At 35.4% G+C, this 18908-nt stretch overlaps 2 protein-coding genes across 2 annotated transcripts; both read left to right on the forward strand.

Annotated features, from left to right (window-relative positions):
• The first annotated feature begins 1835 nt into the window (after positions 1–1835).
• Positions 1836–15359, forward strand: LOC112728753 (protein virilizer homolog). The gene is made up of 28 exons (XM_025779032.3): positions 1836–2142; positions 2360–2448; positions 2889–3012; positions 4119–4772; positions 4906–5274; positions 5381–5485; positions 5653–5835; positions 5984–6125; positions 6248–6429; positions 6558–6643; positions 6725–6773; positions 7196–7262; positions 7381–7859; positions 7935–8034; positions 8294–8427; positions 9190–9257; positions 9337–9553; positions 9908–10123; positions 10253–10408; positions 10525–10578; positions 10714–10925; positions 11005–11074; positions 11252–11574; positions 12107–12290; positions 12386–13753; positions 13867–14646; positions 14788–14859; positions 15069–15359. Exons 1-28 carry the CDS (start codon positions 2068–2070, stop codon positions 15087–15089), a joined length of 6579 nt encoding a protein of 2192 aa, XP_025634817.1. The 5' UTR covers positions 1836–2067; the 3' UTR covers positions 15090–15359.
• A 2113-nt stretch (positions 15360–17472) lies between these two features.
• Positions 17473–18908, forward strand: LOC112729473 (dof zinc finger protein DOF3.5-like). Its single transcript, XM_025779658.3, has one exon. The coding sequence runs from the start codon at positions 17777–17779 to the stop codon at positions 18755–18757; it is 981 nt and encodes a 326-aa protein (XP_025635443.1). The 5' UTR covers positions 17473–17776; the 3' UTR covers positions 18758–18908.

Consider the following 18908-nt stretch of genomic DNA (forward strand, 5'->3'; position numbering starts at 1 on the left):
GTTCTGGAATTTCGCCCAGGTAAGTTTTGTGTCTGCTAAGGGACTCAGAGTTGAAGAACGGTTTAAGAGGGGCAATTGCATCTTTTTCTGCCATGCAAATATTTACGGGCTATATCAATTTAGTGAATTAAAAAAATATGATATAGGAGTCTTCTTCTTGGCTGATAGAACCATTAGCCATTTTCTAGTTAGTTGTTTGCCGAATACACATTGGAACATGTGGTTCAGTCCTGCTCCTTAATTATTTTGATAAGAAATTAAAGTTTTTTATTGCATTCTCTTATTATTTTTGTTATTTTATTACGTGAAGAAATTTATGTTACTATTTGTTATCTAATCTTAATTTTAATTTGATAAACAATTTATTATTATGATGTTCATTTGATCTTGATTTAATCTTGGGAAATAGAAGATCAATAATTAAAATTAAGAGAAAAAATTACTTATTGGTTAAAACTTTTTGTTGTAAATCACATCTTTTTTTACTGAAGATATCATAAAAACAAGATACATTTTAATACCATTCAAATAACATTGATTTATCAAATGTGGCAAATTAATGTGCTAAATTAGTATGTTAGTATCGCATTCCATCGATTCAATCTACCTGTCGAAAATGTCTACAATTTTCAGAAACAATTAATTATTGTATTTTTTATTGTGTAAAATTGGTAAAAAATGGGCTTACCAGCTACTAGAAAAAGGACACCGAAGACCCTAATTTTTATGTTGAGTGAAACTTGATTTTTATGACCTTCATTTTGCGTACCCAACCCAATAGTTCCTCTCAGAGAATGATGATGGTAATTTTGAGCTGGTCCTTATGGAAGGCTGAGAACAGGTTCATCTTTGATAATGTATCAACTAGTGTGGAAGAGATAATGACGTCGACTTTGAAGTTGTAGAAAGAGCTTCAACAAATTCTCACTTTCTAATTGATCAACAATTTACCTTTTATTTCTCTTATTAGAATATTATATGATGTTACCTCTATAGTAGAGCGTTGAAAGTTTTCGATTTCTTTTATTTATCCCATATATGAACACCTATATATTTATTTTATTTCATAAATGGAATTATCTTACTTTAAAAAAAATGAAAATGAGTTGAAAGAATACCGCAAATAAACGTTAAATTTAAGTTAAAATTTTATAAGTTAATTTGACTTCGACTTTAAATTTAGGAATCTAAATTAAGTATTAATTTGGACAATTTATTTTTAATCGTATAAAATCTCACAAAAGTATATTACATCTTGATTATTAAAGTAGTGTTTAGTTTTTATTTTAAGAGAAATCTATAAAGACACAATCATTTACAATCATTTAATTCTTCATATACAAATACAAAAGGATAAAAATTTGTGTCCAAGGATAAAGGGATACAAATTTTGTGTTAAATATAGCAGAAGAAGAACAACAAAAGAGACATTGATATAAGGGGGTTTGATGGTGATGGGTTGGAAATTAAGCGTGAAATAAGTAAGGTTAAAATTAGTAATTTTGAATTTTTGAAAATTTTTATTTAAATTTTAATTAATTTTGTCAACCGAATTTTTTTTTATGAGTATAAAGTTATTTTTTTAATAAATTTTCATTGTTTTGAATCTTTATGATAAATATGATCATTTAATCTTAATAAAAATAAATACTTAATAAAATATTTTGAATTAATATATTTTTACTCTTTTAATATTTCACAATTTTTTGGTTAGAATAATTTAAAATAACAATATAAAAAAATCACTATTCATTGAATTAAAAAAATAGAGAATAATAAAATGATTAAATTGCTATAATTTGTTGGGAGGTAAAAAGGAGAGTTGAAATGCCATAAAAGTCCCTTTCCCTCTCCAAAGCTTAACAAGTGACATCCCTGTTCAATCAGAGGTCGGTGACGCGCCTCTGAAAGAATTAAAACGAATCTCCATTCTGCGTTTCAAGTGAGAAGAGAAAGAGTTAGAAGAAGAGGCTCCATAACCATAAACCCTAGAAATTCAAAAATTTATCAAATTCAACGCGCATGATCCCACTCTCGAACCCTAATCCCCAACGCTGAAGCTGCCAAATGGGTCGACCCGAACCATGCGTCCTCTTCGCTCAGACCTTCGTTCACCCTCAGCTCGATGAGTACGTCGACGAGGTAAAATGCCCACATTCTGCTCAGTCCATATTGTTTGTTTTCAATTGCAGTGTTAAGGTGAAAATTTTTAATGAAAAATTTGGTAAAGCTTGGAGCTTGGTTTGGTGGTAGTTACTTACTGCTCTTCAATTTCAAGCTTTAGCTACAATGAACTTCGAGATGAGTGTTTACTAGGTAAATTTTTTTTATGGGTTTCAATAAAAATTGTTCCTTGCAGGTGATTTTCTCAGAGCCCATTGTCATCACTGCTTGTGAGTTCCTAGAACAGAGTGCTTCATCAGTTGCCCAATCAGTAGCACTTGTTGGGTATGTGTTTCCCCTCTTTTTTGGTGCATTTGCTTTCGTTTAGTTGCTTGAAGTGATTTGAAGACTACTATATATACGTGCTTGATGATTCTCAGATCATTATTTAAAACGTGAAAAGTTTTTGAATAGTATCTTTTAGGCACTAAAATGGTTGTTTAACGATATGTGAACTTCTTGTAACCTCCACTACATTAGACATGTCAGATAATGATTTGCATTCTTATAACATGTTAAGCATAGTAACAATTAATCTGAAGATGAAAATTTAACATTGATTGTGGATGCCTGTTCATGCCTTGCACTTCTCTAATGTAGTGAAAGTGTTTGTTTATTTGGTTACTCCCAAGGGTTGGTTGTATTTATGATTTTTTATGACGTAGATTAATAGATTTTGAAATCAATTACTAAGTGCTGGCAATATCATATCTTTCTTATACCAGAGCCACTTTACCTCCTTCGTTTGCGATAGAGGTGTTTGTTCACTGTGAGGGAGAGACAAGGTTCAGAAGACTTTGTCAGCCTTTTCTCTATTCACACTCTTCATCAAATGTGTTGGAAGTAGAGGTAATTATTGCATTTTACATATGTTCTTGCTGTTATTAACAATATCCAGTTTCTGATTCCTCCGACTGTTTGAAGATTTAATATTCAATAAGCTTCTGGCTATCTCTGTTGCACATAATGCTGTTATCTCTTGTTTCCTCTCTCGTTTATTTTATATGCTATTTTCACTATGCAATTCTTATATCTTCGATTTACTATTTACAAGTAGATATTAAAAAACATAGTAGCTCCCAATATTGCACTCCGAGATAAACTTCTAGCTCAAAATTATTTTCTATGGTCTAAAGAGAGCTAAAAAATCTAAGAAAATATTTGGAGAATCATGGGTTTGACCTATGGACCTGCATTAGTTTCCAGCTTTGCACTCACTGGGTAAATTAGTGGTTTTGGCTTGCATAAGGAATCTAATAATTCTATGCCAGTCCTTAGTTTTGTTGTGGTGCTTTGGTATATTTGGTTGGAAGTAATTCTAGGGTTTTTAATTATGCCTTTCCTACTATTGATTTTGTATAGGATAGGTTACTGTTTCCATTTGATGCTCAACACATGTTTCATTTAATGGTATTCCTTTATTGACGTTCATATGTAATAGGGATTGACATTCATTTTTATACAGTTAATACTTTAGGTTTTAACTATGTCTTGTGTATCTATTTAATGATGACTGATCCTCGTTTCCACATTATCCTCTCTTTATATATATATTTTAGAGAAAGGAAGATGAACAATACAAAATATATATATATATTTATTTTAGAGAAAGAAGAAGAAGAAAACAAAGTAAAAAAAAAAAGAACTAGGAAAAGAAGACATAAAGAAAGAAAGCTAACAAAATATTCAACACATAAGTTTTACTGATTAATATTAATGTACAAATTTGATTATTGATTTAAGATTTGGTAATCATGGCTAACTTGTTTTCTTTTGATATATGTATATGCATAATCAGTGGTTTTCTTTAACTTTTGAATATTTTATACTGATGAATTGGTCTCCTGATACATGTTAGTGATTTGCCCAAGCTTGCAATCTTGCACCATAATTGTTTTTCTATTGAAAACATTTATGCTGAAATTACTGCTTCATTACTGTTTTCTTTTGCTCAGGCTGTTGTTACTAGTCATCTAGTTGTTAGGGGTAGCTACCGCAGTTTGAGCTTGGTTATATATGGTAACACAGCTGAGGACCTGGGCCAGTTTAACATTGAGTTTGGTGACAATGCATTGACTGATCTGGCTGATTCTGAGGAGGGAAAGCTTGAAGACCTTCCAGTTGCATTACATCCTACTAATTTTACTATTGAAGATTCAAGTTCTTTGAATGTATTGTCCATCCCAGTTCCCGCAGCAGATATTTCTGTTGAAGTCAAACTGTTTCTACAGTTGATGTTAAAGATTTTAGAGTTTTCTGAGCTTGGGGATGCTGGACATAAGGTTGTAAGTACTGTAGTATCAGCAATCGCTTCTTACATTTCTAGTGACATATGTGAATCAATCAGTGGGAGATATCAGACACGAAATAGACCTGATAAGTTTGAAGAGTTGCACGGTGTTGTCAATGAGGCAAGAAAAGAACTTCTTGAGGTTTATAAGGTTCTTCAGCAAAAAATAGGGAGTGAATCTTCCGAATATTCAGCAGAGGGCAATGGCCTTGAAATGGGAACTGAAATTTCTGATTCCAAAGTGTTGGTAGATATGTTTAATCATTACTTTCAGTTTAAAAGGCAATCTTTGCTTACGGGAGATCACTTTGTATCTCGGGTGACGTACCATTTTCTTCTCACATTCTAAGACAAAAAGAAATCTTTTCACTCATGTTATTTTTCTTCCGCTCTCCTTGCATACCTTCTTTATTTATTCCTGGAATCTTATTTTTCCATATACTTTACTGCAGAGTGAGCATACCCTGTTAGGATTGAGCATGGCTCATTTGCTATGCTCTGGTAGGGAGAGCTGCTTTCATTTTGTTAATAGTGGGGGAATGGAACAGCTTGCAAAATTTTTCTCTAAGGATGGGCAAAACTCTACTACTATCATGCTCCTGCTTCTTGGTGTTGTGGAGCGGGCCGCTAGGTTTTCAGTTGGATGTGAAGGTTTCTTAGGTTGGTGGCCTCGGGAAGATGAAAATATTCCGTCTGGAACCAGTGAAGGTTATAGCCAATTGTTAAAGTTGATACTGTCCAAACCTCGTCATGATGTTGCTTCTCTTGCGACCTATTTGCTTCATCGCTTACGCTTTTATGAAGTTACTTCAAGATATGAGGTATTGCTTTCTCTGTATGTGCTTGGTCTGGAAACTTCTAGTTTTTGTCTTTTGTTTTTGCGTTCAGAACTTCATTATTATCATGTGGTAATTTGATCTTCGCCAGTCTGCAGTTCTGTCTGTGCTGGAAAACATCAGTACGGCTGGTAGGGTTACAGATGTTACATTGAATATGCTCACCTCTGCTGAAATTTTCCTCAGAAAGCTCCTGGTCAGTTTAATTCAATTGATTGTGGTATTTGTAGCATTCTAAATGAATAGTGCACATGATTTTGTTTTACTTCTTCCTTGCAACTTAGACAGCTTTATTCTTTGAGCAATAATCTGCATCTTGAAATAAAATTCCTTGTTAATATTTATTGACAAGTACCAATACAGAAATTGATAAATTCACGTGGTCCAATTGAAGATCCTTCTCCACTGGCCTGTGCAAGCAGATCAATGATTTTTGGTCAAACAGATGGATTACTATCATATAAAACAACTTCTGCCTTGATCAACTCTTCAAGTTGTTGCTTTGCAGATTGGGATATTGACTCGCATTTATTGGGACTTTTGAAGGTATTCCACTTAACTTTGACGAGAAGCTGCCGAAAGTTTTATGTACTCATGTTTTGCATAGAGTTTTTTTAATTATTTTTTTTAACATCGCTCAATTATTTGTACTCGTGCTCATAATATCTGTATTTACATGTTTTCCTGGATGCAGGAGCGGGGTTTTGTTTCTTTATCAACTGCACTGTTGTCATCATCTGTATTGCGCACAGAAAAGGGACATGTCATGGAAATATTCATGGATGTTACCTCTTCAGTTGAGGCTGTGATACTTTCATTACTTTTTTGCCGTTCAGGTTGGCTATAATTAGTATCAATTTAAAATTCTCATGCATGTATAAGACACACATTGTTGGATCCATTATCACAATGGAAACAAAATATCAAGTAACTTGACTAACTTTCTGCTCCATTGTAGGCTTGATATATCTATTACAGGATCCTGAACTTTCTAGTACTTTAATCCATGCCCTCAGGGGTGGTCATCGTGGCAACAAGGAAGATTGCGTTCCTCTTCGATATGCTTCCGTTTTGATTTCAAAGGGTTTCTTTTGTAGTCCACTGGAGATAGGAATGATAGTGGGGATGCATTTAAAAGTGGTCAGTTGTTCTCTCTCAAACAACTCCGTCTATGTTTTACCTTCTCCCTCCTCATTCTGCTGCTCCCATTCCCCCATCGATGTTTTGATTACTGATTTGTATCTGTGACAATTTTTATAATTGGTCAGGTTAAAGCCATTGATTCTTTGCTTTCTTCAAATCCTCAGTCAGAAGAGTTCTTATGGGTTGTGTGGGAACTCTCTGCTCTGTCAAGGTTGACATTGCCCTTTCCTTGTCTGAATTGAATCTTAAGTATTTTAAACAAGGTCTGATTGAAATATGCGGATGGTTGTAGGTCTGATTGTGGACGGCAGGCTTTGTTGGCTTTGGCAAATTTCCCTGAGGTATGGTTTACTTATCCTCTAACAATCCACAAAATACAGTATCAGGAAGTGTATTGTTTTTTGCACCTTTCTCTGACATGAGAATAGTATACGAAGGAAAAGGTGTAGAAATGCACATGTTTGGCTCCCCTCCCTGTCATCTAAAGGAAGTGTTTTTTGTAATTGTACTTCTACCCAAAGGTTTCTGAAGTTTTTCATAGGTTTCAGTTTTATCTATGATATACCGAATATGTTTATTTGTCCATTAGATCAATGCTAGATTGTAGTTATTGACGTTAGTTGTTAATACTGTTAGTGGCAAGTTCTGTTATATAGGTACCTAGAGTTTTATTGTTTGTGATATTTAGATGTTGTAGCATATGAAATCTTGCTTGTTTTCAGGCACTTTTTTATAGGATGACTGTTTCTTTGGTTTTTTGTAGGCTATTTCTTTGTTGATTGAAGCACTGAGTTCTGTAAAGGAAACTGAATCTGTTGTAAAAAACAGTGGTAAATATCCAATTCACTCAATTGTAGTCTCATTCTTCCTTATGCACATTATTTGCTGATTTTTTCCCCTCCCCTTTTTAGTGATCTGACCTGCTTGTTCTCACTCTGTTGAATTCAGGATCATCGCCAGTAAATCTGACATTAATTCACTCAGCTGCGGAGATTATTGAAGTCATTGTTACAGATTCTACAGCATCATCTTTAGGTTCTTGGATTGGACATGCCATGGAGCTTCATAGGGCTTTGCATTCCTCCTCTCCAGGGTCCAACAGAAAAGATGCTCCCTCACGGCTAGTGGAATGGATAGATGCTGGTGTAGTATACCATAAACATGGGGGTATTGGTCTCCTACGCTATGCTGCTGTATTGGCTTCTGGAGGGGATGCCCAGTTGACTTCAACTAGCATCCTAGTGTCAGATCTAACTGATGTTGAAAATGTTGTTGGAGAGTCTTCCATTGGCTCTGAGATTAATGTTATGGAGAATCTGGGGAAGTTTATATCTGAAAAATCTTTTGATGGTGTTACTCTTCGAGATTCTTCGTTGGCGCAATTGACAACGGCACTCAGGATTTTATCTTCCATTTCTGAGAACCCTGTATGTTACAGTCTATTTTGAATTGTTTCACTGATAATAGTTAATGCTTTCCTAAAGTAGTTTTGACTTGTGCAGACTGTTGCTGCAACTCTCTATGATGAAGGTGCTGTAATAGTTATCTTTGCTATTTTAGTGAACTGCAGATTCATGCTGGAGAGATCCTCAAACAGTTATGGTAAAGTCAATTACAATGCTCAATATTTGAAGTTGCTTATATGATTATGTTAGCATACTTGAGAGACAACCCTCTAAAAGAATTGTGTGCCTTGCTCTTGCTCCATACCCTACTACATTTTCAGTTATTTTTGTTTCTTGTTTCGTTTAATATCTACCTCTTCCTCTTAGTTCTTGCATTCTTAAAAAAATTATATCTGTATCTTTTCTTTCTACTCTTTCCAAAGTTGCTCCATGTAATTTTCCTTTCTTCTGAACAGATTACCTTGTAGATGAGGGTACAGAATGCAATGCTACATCTGATTTACTATTGGAACGTAATCGTGAGCTTAGCATAGTTGATCTTTTGGTTCCTTCTCTGATGCTACTGATCGAACTCCTACAGAAATTACAGGTGTGACTTTTAGATGTCCCATCTCTTCTCTCTATACTAGTTTTTATGTAGTCACTATTCTGTCAGAAACTTGGAGTTATTTATGTTTAAAATGTGAGCATGTTATGTATCCAACTGTTACTGACCAAGAAATTGCCTTAAGAACTTTAATTATTTTCAAGGTTTTACATTGGTTATTGCGTGTTGAACTGTTGATTGGGGATTGCATCTTGAGCATACATGCAGCTTTAGCTTAGTGGGGTCTCTGAGTTTCTTGCTAGGAATATGTACTAAGTACTATGCTCAATTTGTGGGAAGGTATTGAATTGTTTGAGTGAGTTTTTGTTTTATTACTTGCCTTTATGTGTAATTTTCTTTGCCTTGGCTGGGATTATCAAAGGATAAGAATAGGTTGTGGACAATGGTACCTGCAGTTATTGCTGGATATTGAATACCTTCCATTATGCTTCTGGAATTATATGTATCATTTACAACCTTTTGAATTTTGATTTTCAAATGGATGAGACCAAACTTTGATGTTTGTTACAATGCTGATGTAATATATATCAAAATTAGAATGTTGTCTTATATGTGGTGCTTGTCTTTGTATCACATTTGTTTTATTCATTGATTGTTTTTTATGACATTGTGTTTTACCCTCTTAGGTATGATACTTTGATCAAACATTGTTTCGTCCTTGTTTTGTCTGATGGAGTAGCAGTGCCTTGTGTATTGTTAGTTATTAGTCAGTATTCTTGATGGATTTTGTTTGCAATTTTATAGGAAGCAAAGGAGCAGCACCGTAATACAAAACTAATGAATGCTCTTTTACGATTACACAGAGAAATCAGGTATTGTCAGCTTCCTTTCTATTTGCATCTGTTGTGGGGTCATGCTATCTTTAAGTTGATCAAATTCTTCTGGTTGCAGCCCCAAGCTAGCTGCTTGTGCAGCAGACTTGTCATCTCCATATCCTAATTATGCTATTGGTTATGGAGCTGTCTGTCATCTTATTGCGTCTACCCTTGCCTTTTGGCCGGTATATGGATGGAGTCCAGGTCTTTTTCACACCCTTCTCACGAGCGTCCAAGCTAGTTCAGTGTTGACTCTTGGTCCAAAGGAAACATGTAGTTTGCTCTATCTTTTGGTATGTTCATTTCATTCAAAGTGTTTCTTTTCTTTACATGTTCCGTGTAACACTTCTCATTTCAGTGCCCATAAATATTTTATTTTGTTTTATTGTTTTTTTTTTTAATTAATAACAAAGGAAATAGTTTCATTAAGGTATTGAGAGAACAATATAAAAGAGTGGAGGAAAAGAATTCCTCCCAGAACTACAGAAATACAAAAAATACAAGCTTGAATGAACTGCTGCTTTCCAACCGGCTCATCATGTCTGAGAGGGAACTTCAGTGCTCATAGTTAATTATTTGAACTGCAAACAATAACATCATTGAACGTAAAATTTATTTATCTCTTCTTATATGTTTCCTATTGCAAGAGTGATTTATTCCCTGAGGAGAATATGTGGCTTTGGACTAGTGGAATGCCTTTGTTGAGTGCACGAAGAATGTTGTCTGTTGGAACCCTATTTGGGCCCCAGAAGGAGAGACATGTCAACTGGTATCTGGAACCTGCACACCTTGAGAAGCTGGTTTGCCAATTTGGACATCACATTGATGAAATTGCTGAGATTATACAGCATTATGCTGTTTCTGTATGTACTTTCTGCCGATATGGCAATGTTATGAATTTTAATTTTCTTCCATCTTTTATCTGGCGGTGAGATATGATGGTGAGTTTATGTAAGTGCTCGTTTTCTTGTGTCGTTCTGTTTCCTTGACAGGCATTAGTGGTCATTCAAGATCTATTGCGCGTCTTTGTAACTCGCATTGCATGCCAAAATCCAGATTATGCGTCTCGGCTAATACGCCCAGTATTGTCATCAATTAATCACCATATTTCCGAATCATCCTCTCCATCTGATACCGATGCATTTAAGGTAAGGATTCCTTGATGTTTGCCCCCCAGTTTGGTTCATAGTTCATCTAGTTTTTTTATACGATTAGTATGTTTTCTATTTTGATGTTATACTGTCTATTTCTACACTATTTTCAGGTTTTGAGGCTCCTTGATTTTCTTGTCAGTCTATTGGAGCATCCATTTGGCAAGGTCAGTGATTTATTTTACTATATTTTTCTTTGTATTTCCTTCTTATTTTCATCAGGATCATTGTTTTGGTATTGCTAACTATTGGTGATTCAATTTTACATAATATGCATCTGATATCCATTTTTTCTATTTTAGGGCCTATTATTGAGGGAGGGCACCCTTCAGATTATAACCAAAGTATTGGAGAGATGTTTTGTTAGTGTTGATGCCGATATAAGGCAGACTCTGGATAGTAGTTCTGCAAAGTGCAATTTTAATTCGTTTAGTTGTTGTTTCCCAGTATTCAAGTTTATTATGCTTCTTTTTCATTCTGAAGCTCCTCGTCATCACCCACGAAGGCATGACATGTGAGTACTGTATTTTCTTGTTTCTTAAATTCTACTCGTTGTTGGCTGTTAAGTAACAAAGTTTCTGGTTGTTTGGCAGTAAAAGTTGTGGAAAATTGAGCGATGTTGATTGTGCCTTGATATTACGTTACCTTTTGAAGGGCTGTGAGGTGAGACTTTGATCCTTTTGATATATACTTGTAAATATGTTATAATTTCTGTATTGATGATGAGATCCTTGTTCTCTTCATATAAAGAAGTGCTTGACCTTCTGCAGAATTATATAGCTTAAAATGTTGTTTGCTTTTGTTGCTTCGTTGATGCTAAGTTCATTCTGTTGTTTGAAGGTCCTGCCTGTTGGAAAAGAGTTACTGGCTTGTCTTACAGCTTTCAAAGAATTAGCTTCTTGTACTCAAGGTCAAATGGCAATTGGAGCTTCTCTTTCTGGCATCCACTCTCAAGCTCATGAACTTGAATCGCGCAATGATGATAATGTTGTGAATTGTAATGATCATAGTGTTGCAGAATGGAAAAAACGCCCCCCATTACTAAGCTGTTGGATGAAGTTGTTGAGATCAATCAACACAAAGGATGATTTGTCAACTGGTGCTGTTGATGGTGTTTATATGCTATCTCTTGGGTCTCTGCAGTTTTGCATTGAAGGAGACAGGTAAGATTTTTCCCCCCCGTTTCTGATTGCTGCTTCTGATTACTTATACGTTTGTGATCATTTGCAATTAATTTTGTAAAAAACTTCTATGCTTGTATCAATCGAATTCTAAGTTAATGTAACTCAAGAATGTAGCAGTTGAAAATTGAAATAATTAAAGCCTTGTTATTTGACCATTGGTTTCCGTTTTTTTTTTTTGTAAAGAATGTGTCACTGATGGTTTGCAGGAGATAGTGTTTGGTTTGATTGACTAAAGACTAAATTTGGGTTGCAATTGAAATTTTTTGATCAGTTGTGTGTATATGTTGATATCCAAAAGTTTGAATTATTGAAAACATAAATATGTTAAAGGACATTGGGAATCGGCCTATTCTCATATTTGCGGTCTCCTGGTGTTTAGCAAATGATGTAGGTGTTTATTTATTAGATATTCATATCTTGGATGCTTGTTATTTACATTGCTCAAGCCAGAGTCACTGTTTTTGTATGGGATAATATGGAAGAATAAACTTATAGTTACTTTGTTGCTTAGTTTGAATGCGGAGAGAGTTGCCGTGTTGAAGTACCTCTATGGGCTTTCTGATGATATGACAAGATCAGCCGATTTTCCTGAAGAAAATATTAATTACATTCTTGAATTTGGTACTTTGTTAAGTTCGAAGGTTGCTATGGATGACGGTTTAGTTACGCCTCACTTGCAAATTCCACTCTATCAGGTATCAATCTACTATCTATTCACGTAGACCTTCCCATCTCAGTTTTTAACCTGGATTCATTTTTTTAATGGTTGCTGTTCATCTGTGATGTTAAGGTTTCCGAACTGGTTAAGTCATTGTCATCAGTATTGCAAAGATCAGCAAGTTCCATGGTGGTGGATGAACTTGTTTTGCCCCAAAATGATGCTTTAAGTTTTGCAGAGACACGTCAAATGCTAGAGAACAGTGTTGAAATGATTGATGATCATCTATACAATGGAGGACTTGGGGACAAATTCCTCTGGGAATGTCCGGAAACATTACCTGATAGATTAACGCAGACAAACCTTGCAACTAAAAGGAAAATCTCATCCATGGATGGGCCAGTAAGGCGTGCCAGAGGAGAAAGTTTCCAGGCTGATAACTCTTCTCAAAGTACATTTTCACGTGGTGTATCACAGTCTAATGTTCCTTCAGGTCCTACACGTAGGGATGCCTTCCGACAGCGCAAGCCGAATACCAGTAGACCCCCATCTATGCATGTGGATGACTACGTGGCCAGAGAGAGGAATGTTGATGGGGTTACTAATGTAATAGCGGTGCCACGAGCAGGATCAACTGGCGGAAGACCTCCATCAATTCATGTAGATGAATTCATGGCAAGGCAAAGGGAACGCCAAAACCCTTCTGCAGCAGTAGTGGGAGAGGCTGTGGGACATCTGAAAAATGCATCTCCTGTTAAACCTGCAGATGGGGAAAAGTTAAACAAATCCAAGCAATTAAAGACTGATCTTAACGATGATCTTCAAGAGCTTGATATAGTTTTTGAGGTGGAGGAATCCGAGCATGACGACAAATTGCCATTCCCTCAACCTGATGATGACTTACCACAGGCTGCCCCTGTTATTGTTGAGCAGAGTTCTCCTCACTCGATCGTTGAAGAGACAGAAAGCGACGCTGTTGATAGTAGTCAATTTTCTCGTATGGGTACCCCGTTAGGATCTAATGTGGATGAAAATGGCCAAAGTGAATTTTCTTCAAAGATGTCTGTTTCTCGCCCTGATATTTTAGCTCGCGAATCTAGTGTTTCTTCAGACAGGAAGTATGTTGAGCAGTCCGACGACCTAAAGAATGTTGTTCCAGCCAAGTCATCTGGCGGATATGATTCTTCAATGGCACACAGTTCTGGTTTTCCGGGGCCACTTTATAATAATCCATCCATATCACCTCTGCAATTACCAGCCGATTCAAGGATGGCTTCCCAGAATTTCTTCATGAAGAACAGCCCACAACATGGCGGTAATGCTTCAGGTTCTCAAGGACTGTATGATCAGAGGTTTTTGCCTAACCAACCACCTCTACCACCCATGCCACCACCACCAACAATCTCGCCCGTTATATCACATGCTCCAGATTCTGTTCCTGGACAGTCGTCCCCATTTGTTAATTCTCCTGCAGGCACACAGCGTCCAGTGGCATTCCAAGTGAGGAACTTTGCATCCCTTATTTTTGTCTATTTCTGGCATCCGCTTTGGTGTTTTGAATTTCTCTTTCTTTTACCCTTCATGTTTATCATATCATTGTTATGATTCTTTAGGTTCAGACGGATTATTCATCTCCATTCAACAATGGTTCAACTTCAACATCATCAGGACCTTCTGTTCCGATACCAGATATGAAGTATTCTAGGACTTCTGTTTCTTCTCCTGGAGGACCTAATCGACTTGCTCCCCCACTTCCGCCCACACCTCCTCCTTTTGCATCTAGCCCATATAATTTACCATCCGTTAAAACCTCCTCCGCATATGGTCAGACAAGTATTGGTACCGCTGAACTTCCCCAGGCCTCCAATGCACCTTTGGGTGCCAGATCGTCGCCCTATCCACCAAACCCTATGATGCTGCCTTTGGGATTCAATAGGCCAGCTTCTATGCCATTAAACCCTTATGGTAACAGCCCAAGTCATCAACAGAGTGAGAACCAGCCAAGCATCTTGCAAAGCGTCTCTGTTCCTGCAGCTTCCTTTTCATCAATGCATGCTGTTACTCAATTGCAGCCGTTGCAGCCTCCTCAGCTTCCACGCCCTCCACAACCACCTCAGCAACTCCTTAGGCCACCTGTTCAAGCTTTACAGCAGTTGGAGCAAGGGATGCCAATGCCAACCAATGTTCAAATGCATCAATTACAGATGCTGCAGCAGTCTCAGGTTTCGTCGATACAGACTTATTATCAAAACCAGCACCAAGAGTTTCCACATGCACCACAGCAGCAGCATCAGCCAGCTGAATTTACTCAACACCGCGATGCTCAAGCACAGCAGCAGTCAGATCCTGGAATGTCATTACACGAGTATTTCAAATCGCCGGAAGCAATTCAGGTATTTGCTATGCATGGTGTTCTTTCTTACTATTGTTCTTGTTTTCGAGCACACGTCACACACTACTTTCTATTGATGATGCTGATATATAAACTTGATTTATCTTTTTATTCTTACCATCTTACTCTTTTGACTTGGCAGTCTTTGTTGAGTGACCGCGACAAACTTTGCCAACTTTTGGAGCAGCATCCGAAGTTAATGCAGATGTTACAGGTAACAAGATTTAGTCCTTTTTTGGGTATTACCATATTAGAACTATAAGATCCCTAAACCTCGAGTATGTGTTCGCGACACGAGTTGCACTTTTTTTAAAGGTTTGGGGAGAGGGGGTTAAATTGCACATGCCTTATAATGATGGGGACAGAATGCAATTAAACCAAAATTATTTATCAGCATTCAAATTGGTTTCTTTTCTTCTGCAGGAAAGACTGGGCCAGCTGTAGCAGCGTGATGGCAAAGTAGAACTAAAGAAGCATGATTTCTTGCACTATTCTTATCTGTAAATGTTCTTCATTATTGATTACTAATGAGCTTGTGCTGATGTTTGTGCCTCAGCCATTGAAATTTTGTGTTAATATGTACTTTATTAACGTGCCTTTAACTTCTTAGTCAATGCGCCAATGGTCCTTATGTTGATTTGTGGCGCAATCATGGTGCTGTTGTACTTCTATTGTACAGTTGCATTATTAGTTCTTGATATCATTTCCTTACAATGTGTATAGTTATTTCCTTCTCCTTTTACTAAATTATATTCAAGTTTAAGTGCTAATTTTATTGGGAAAATTCGTTAGTTAGATTGGCCATTGTTAATTGAGCTACAAGTTCTCTATGCTAATCTTCATTAGTATATTATTTTTGAAGATCATTAGTATATTAACTCGCTAAAGATTAGTTGATATTTTCTTATGGTGGATTTTTCTTTGCTTTAAAATTTTAATGGCTTAAATATATTGAAGATTTGGAAAGATAATCATTCCATGGAGTGTGTAGCTCAAGTGGTGTGTAATTAATGTGATTTATTGTTAATTTTTAATTATACATTTCACTCAATCTCTTAAATATCTTTGGGAGGAATTATATAATACACAAAGAATAATCACATAAGTCAACAATATTTGATAGCAAATTATATCATCCTTATTCCTTCTTTTTCCTTTTTGGATTTGACTCTGACATATTTACCTGGTTAATGACAACAATTTGCTAAATTCTTGCAATTTTTGTTATGATATAAATTGAGTGAAATAAATGCTTCCTATTGTTATGATATTGTTTTTTCCCCATCCTACATTATATTTTGACAACAATGAAGCAATAATGATGGTTCTTTTGCTTCACTTGTCTAAACAAGTACTTTGGATTAGGCAAAGTATTGGTCTGTGTCTCTTGTTCAAGAAAGAAAAGCACATGGGATTATTATATGGGAATTAAGTAAGCATTTTTCTGAAGAAAGAATGTCTCTTCAAGGATCACTATAAACTTTGCATTGACTCTTATTTCTTGGATCATGGGCTTCTCGGATCATGTAACTAAGATTTTCATCAATATTCCTAATTGTAATGTCAATATAATATAATTACGCATATTAATATATAAAAATGCAAATGGCAATGAATGTTAATAAATAAATATTCTTTTAAGATAACTTAATTTATATACCTTATTTAAATTTGTGTCTCGTTTAATTTTCTTTTTCTTATACCAAATAGCTTTTAGGAGGGGATAATTTTAATTCTCAATTGACGAATTTTAATATAATCACACTGCTAATGTAAATAAATAAATAAATAAATAAATGAATGAATTGGTAGTTACTACCTTAAGAAACTCGTAAGACTAAAATCTTTCTATATTATTTTTTATCAAAAATAATTATATCCAAATCAAATATAAATATTCAAGTAACAATACCTTTCGGAATTTTAACAGATAATAACTGAATAATCATATCTAAGCTAAAATCTTTATGTCTAGTTACGAAATTATTCTCTTATAAAATGTATATAGGGTTTGAATGTTACCTTTATTGTAGAGAAATGTGGTAGCTAGTGCTGCACTGCTGCTACTTATTCTTATTCTTATTCTTATTCTTTTCTCAGTCATATATTTGTGGTGTGCTGTCTGGTGTTGAAAGAAACCTAAGATCTTTTTACCGAGGTAGTTGCTTCCTCAATCACCCTCATATCCACCAATTCCAACATGCCACGTGTGATAAACACCGACACTGTCCATCAGCCTACGGGGCATGACATGCACATTATACCAGGCTGACATACCCCATGCATCTTCATGTGCATCACTTCATATTCATTTCCAATGTCAATTTTTTTTTTTTTCACATAACAAGCACCATGATTTTATATTCCATAGATGAGATAGATAGATAGATACTTTCTTATAAATATAACATTATTATTGTTCCAAATTTCTATACACCTTTAATAAGAATGAGTCATTTAATTTGAAACGATTATGTTACATGTACACTAAAATCAGTTATCAGTATAAAATATATATGGTAATACAAATATACATTAAAAATAAATTAAATCACACATGTATTTATATACAAATAGATTAATAACTGATTTTATGTACAAATAACATTTTTTATTTTAAAAATGTAATGAAGTATTTCTCTTAATATGAATATTTCTATTTCTCTAAAATTTGAACGGAGGTTAATAAGAAGGGAATGAGTGTGCCTACTACTTCATGAGCCTAATGTTAATATTATACTCCAATATTATTTGAAGAATTTAATTTGTTAACCTATGCTGAAATATATCATCTTTGTCTATTTAACTATATAACAACCTTATATGAAGTTAAACATCTTAGTTATTTTTTTGTGAATGTGTAAAATGTAGCATTACTATTCTTTAATAATAACATTTATGTGATCTCATGTGCATTCAAAAACAAACTCAATTAACCCCTACATTCATGTGCATTGGGAGCTTAACCTTCATTCATACTACATATATATCTCAATACTTTTTAGCACTTCATTTTCTCTTGAAATTTCCCTCACTCTCTCTCCCTCTCTTTCTTACACACACAAACACACAAAAAGTAAGGGAGAAAAAGGGAATTTTGATGAGGCAGATGCAGGTAGAAGGTAGTGTCAATGGAGAGTGTGTGGAAGCCTAATGTTGAGATATCCCCAAATTGCCCTCGGTGTGGTTCCTCCAACACAAAGTTTTGCTACTACAACAACTACAGCTTAACTCAACCAAGGTACTTTTGCAAGGGCTGTAGAAGGTACTGGACAAAAGGTGGGTCCCTCCGGAACGTTCCGGTCGGCGGCGGCTGCCGGAAGAATAGAAGAGGTAATAAAACCCTAAGACAATCCCTTGAAGGCCTTAATTTCAAGAATTCATCATCATCACCATCACATGATCATACCTCAAATAACCCTAACCCTAACCCTATTATTGGCCATCATCATTCTAATAGATCCTCATCACCAGTGATAGCTGATGGACCAAACATTGACCTTGCCCTAGTTTATGCAAATTTCCTCAATCAAAAGCCAAATTCAGGAGATGGGGTGGTTGAGAACAATAACAATAATCAAGATCATCATCATCATCAATTATTGCAACCAGTTTTTGATGATCCTTCTCTAGAAGATGGTCCAAGTAGTACTAATTTTCCTCCTCATCAAGAGTTTGGTCTTAATGGATGTATAAATCTTCCTGAGCTACCCAAATTTGTTGGTGAGGGAAATAACCATCAAATGTACTTAAAAGAGTTCAACTCTTCTATGGAGATTCATCATCAAAGGGATAATAATAATAATAACAATGATGGACCAATTGAGCATTGTAGTATCAATACTTTTGAGTTGCCACCATTACCGGGTGATGAAGAAGCCTCACATCATCATCATCATCATCAACATTTGATGTGGTCAAATGATAACAATCCTGAGATGATAATGGTGAACCATGATGCCTTTCATGATCAAGTAGCCACACATCATCATCATCATCCACCACTTTTTGGGAGTGAAGCTCATCATGATGCTGACTTGTTAATTGGTAATTGGAGCCCCTTTGATTTGCCATCATCAAATGATGCTTCTTCATTTTCTAGGCATCGGTGATGATAGGAAAAAAAATTAAAAGTATGATTATTTCTTCATTGTTGCCTTTGTTTAATTTTCTTTGTCATTTATATGTAGTTATGTATAGAGAATGGATTATTACTATTACTAATAATTCCAAGTTGTAAACAAATATACATACAGTCTTTAA

The sequence above is a fragment of the Arachis hypogaea genome, chromosome 12 (genome assembly GCF_003086295.3).
Source record: "Arachis hypogaea cultivar Tifrunner chromosome 12, arahy.Tifrunner.gnm2.J5K5, whole genome shotgun sequence".
NCBI classification, from domain to species: Eukaryota; Viridiplantae; Streptophyta; class Magnoliopsida; order Fabales; family Fabaceae; genus Arachis; species Arachis hypogaea.

Bases quoted from the DNA above. Each gene is read 5' to 3' on its own strand.
- LOC112728753 (XM_025779032.3), top strand. From the start codon at position 2,068: ATGGGTCGACCCGAACCATGCGTCCTCTTCGCTCAGACCTTCGTTCAC. The intron at 6,126-6,247 runs GTTGGCTATAAT...GCTCCATTGTAG, and splicing joins ATTACTTTTTTGCCGTTCAG to GCTTGATATATCTATTACAG. The intron at 11,075-11,251 runs GTGAGACTTTGA...TGTTGTTTGAAG, and splicing joins ACCTTTTGAAGGGCTGTGAG to GTCCTGCCTGTTGGAAAAGA.
- LOC112729473 (XM_025779658.3), top strand. From the start codon at position 17,777: ATGGAGAGTGTGTGGAAGCCTAATGTTGAGATATCCCCAAATTGCCCT.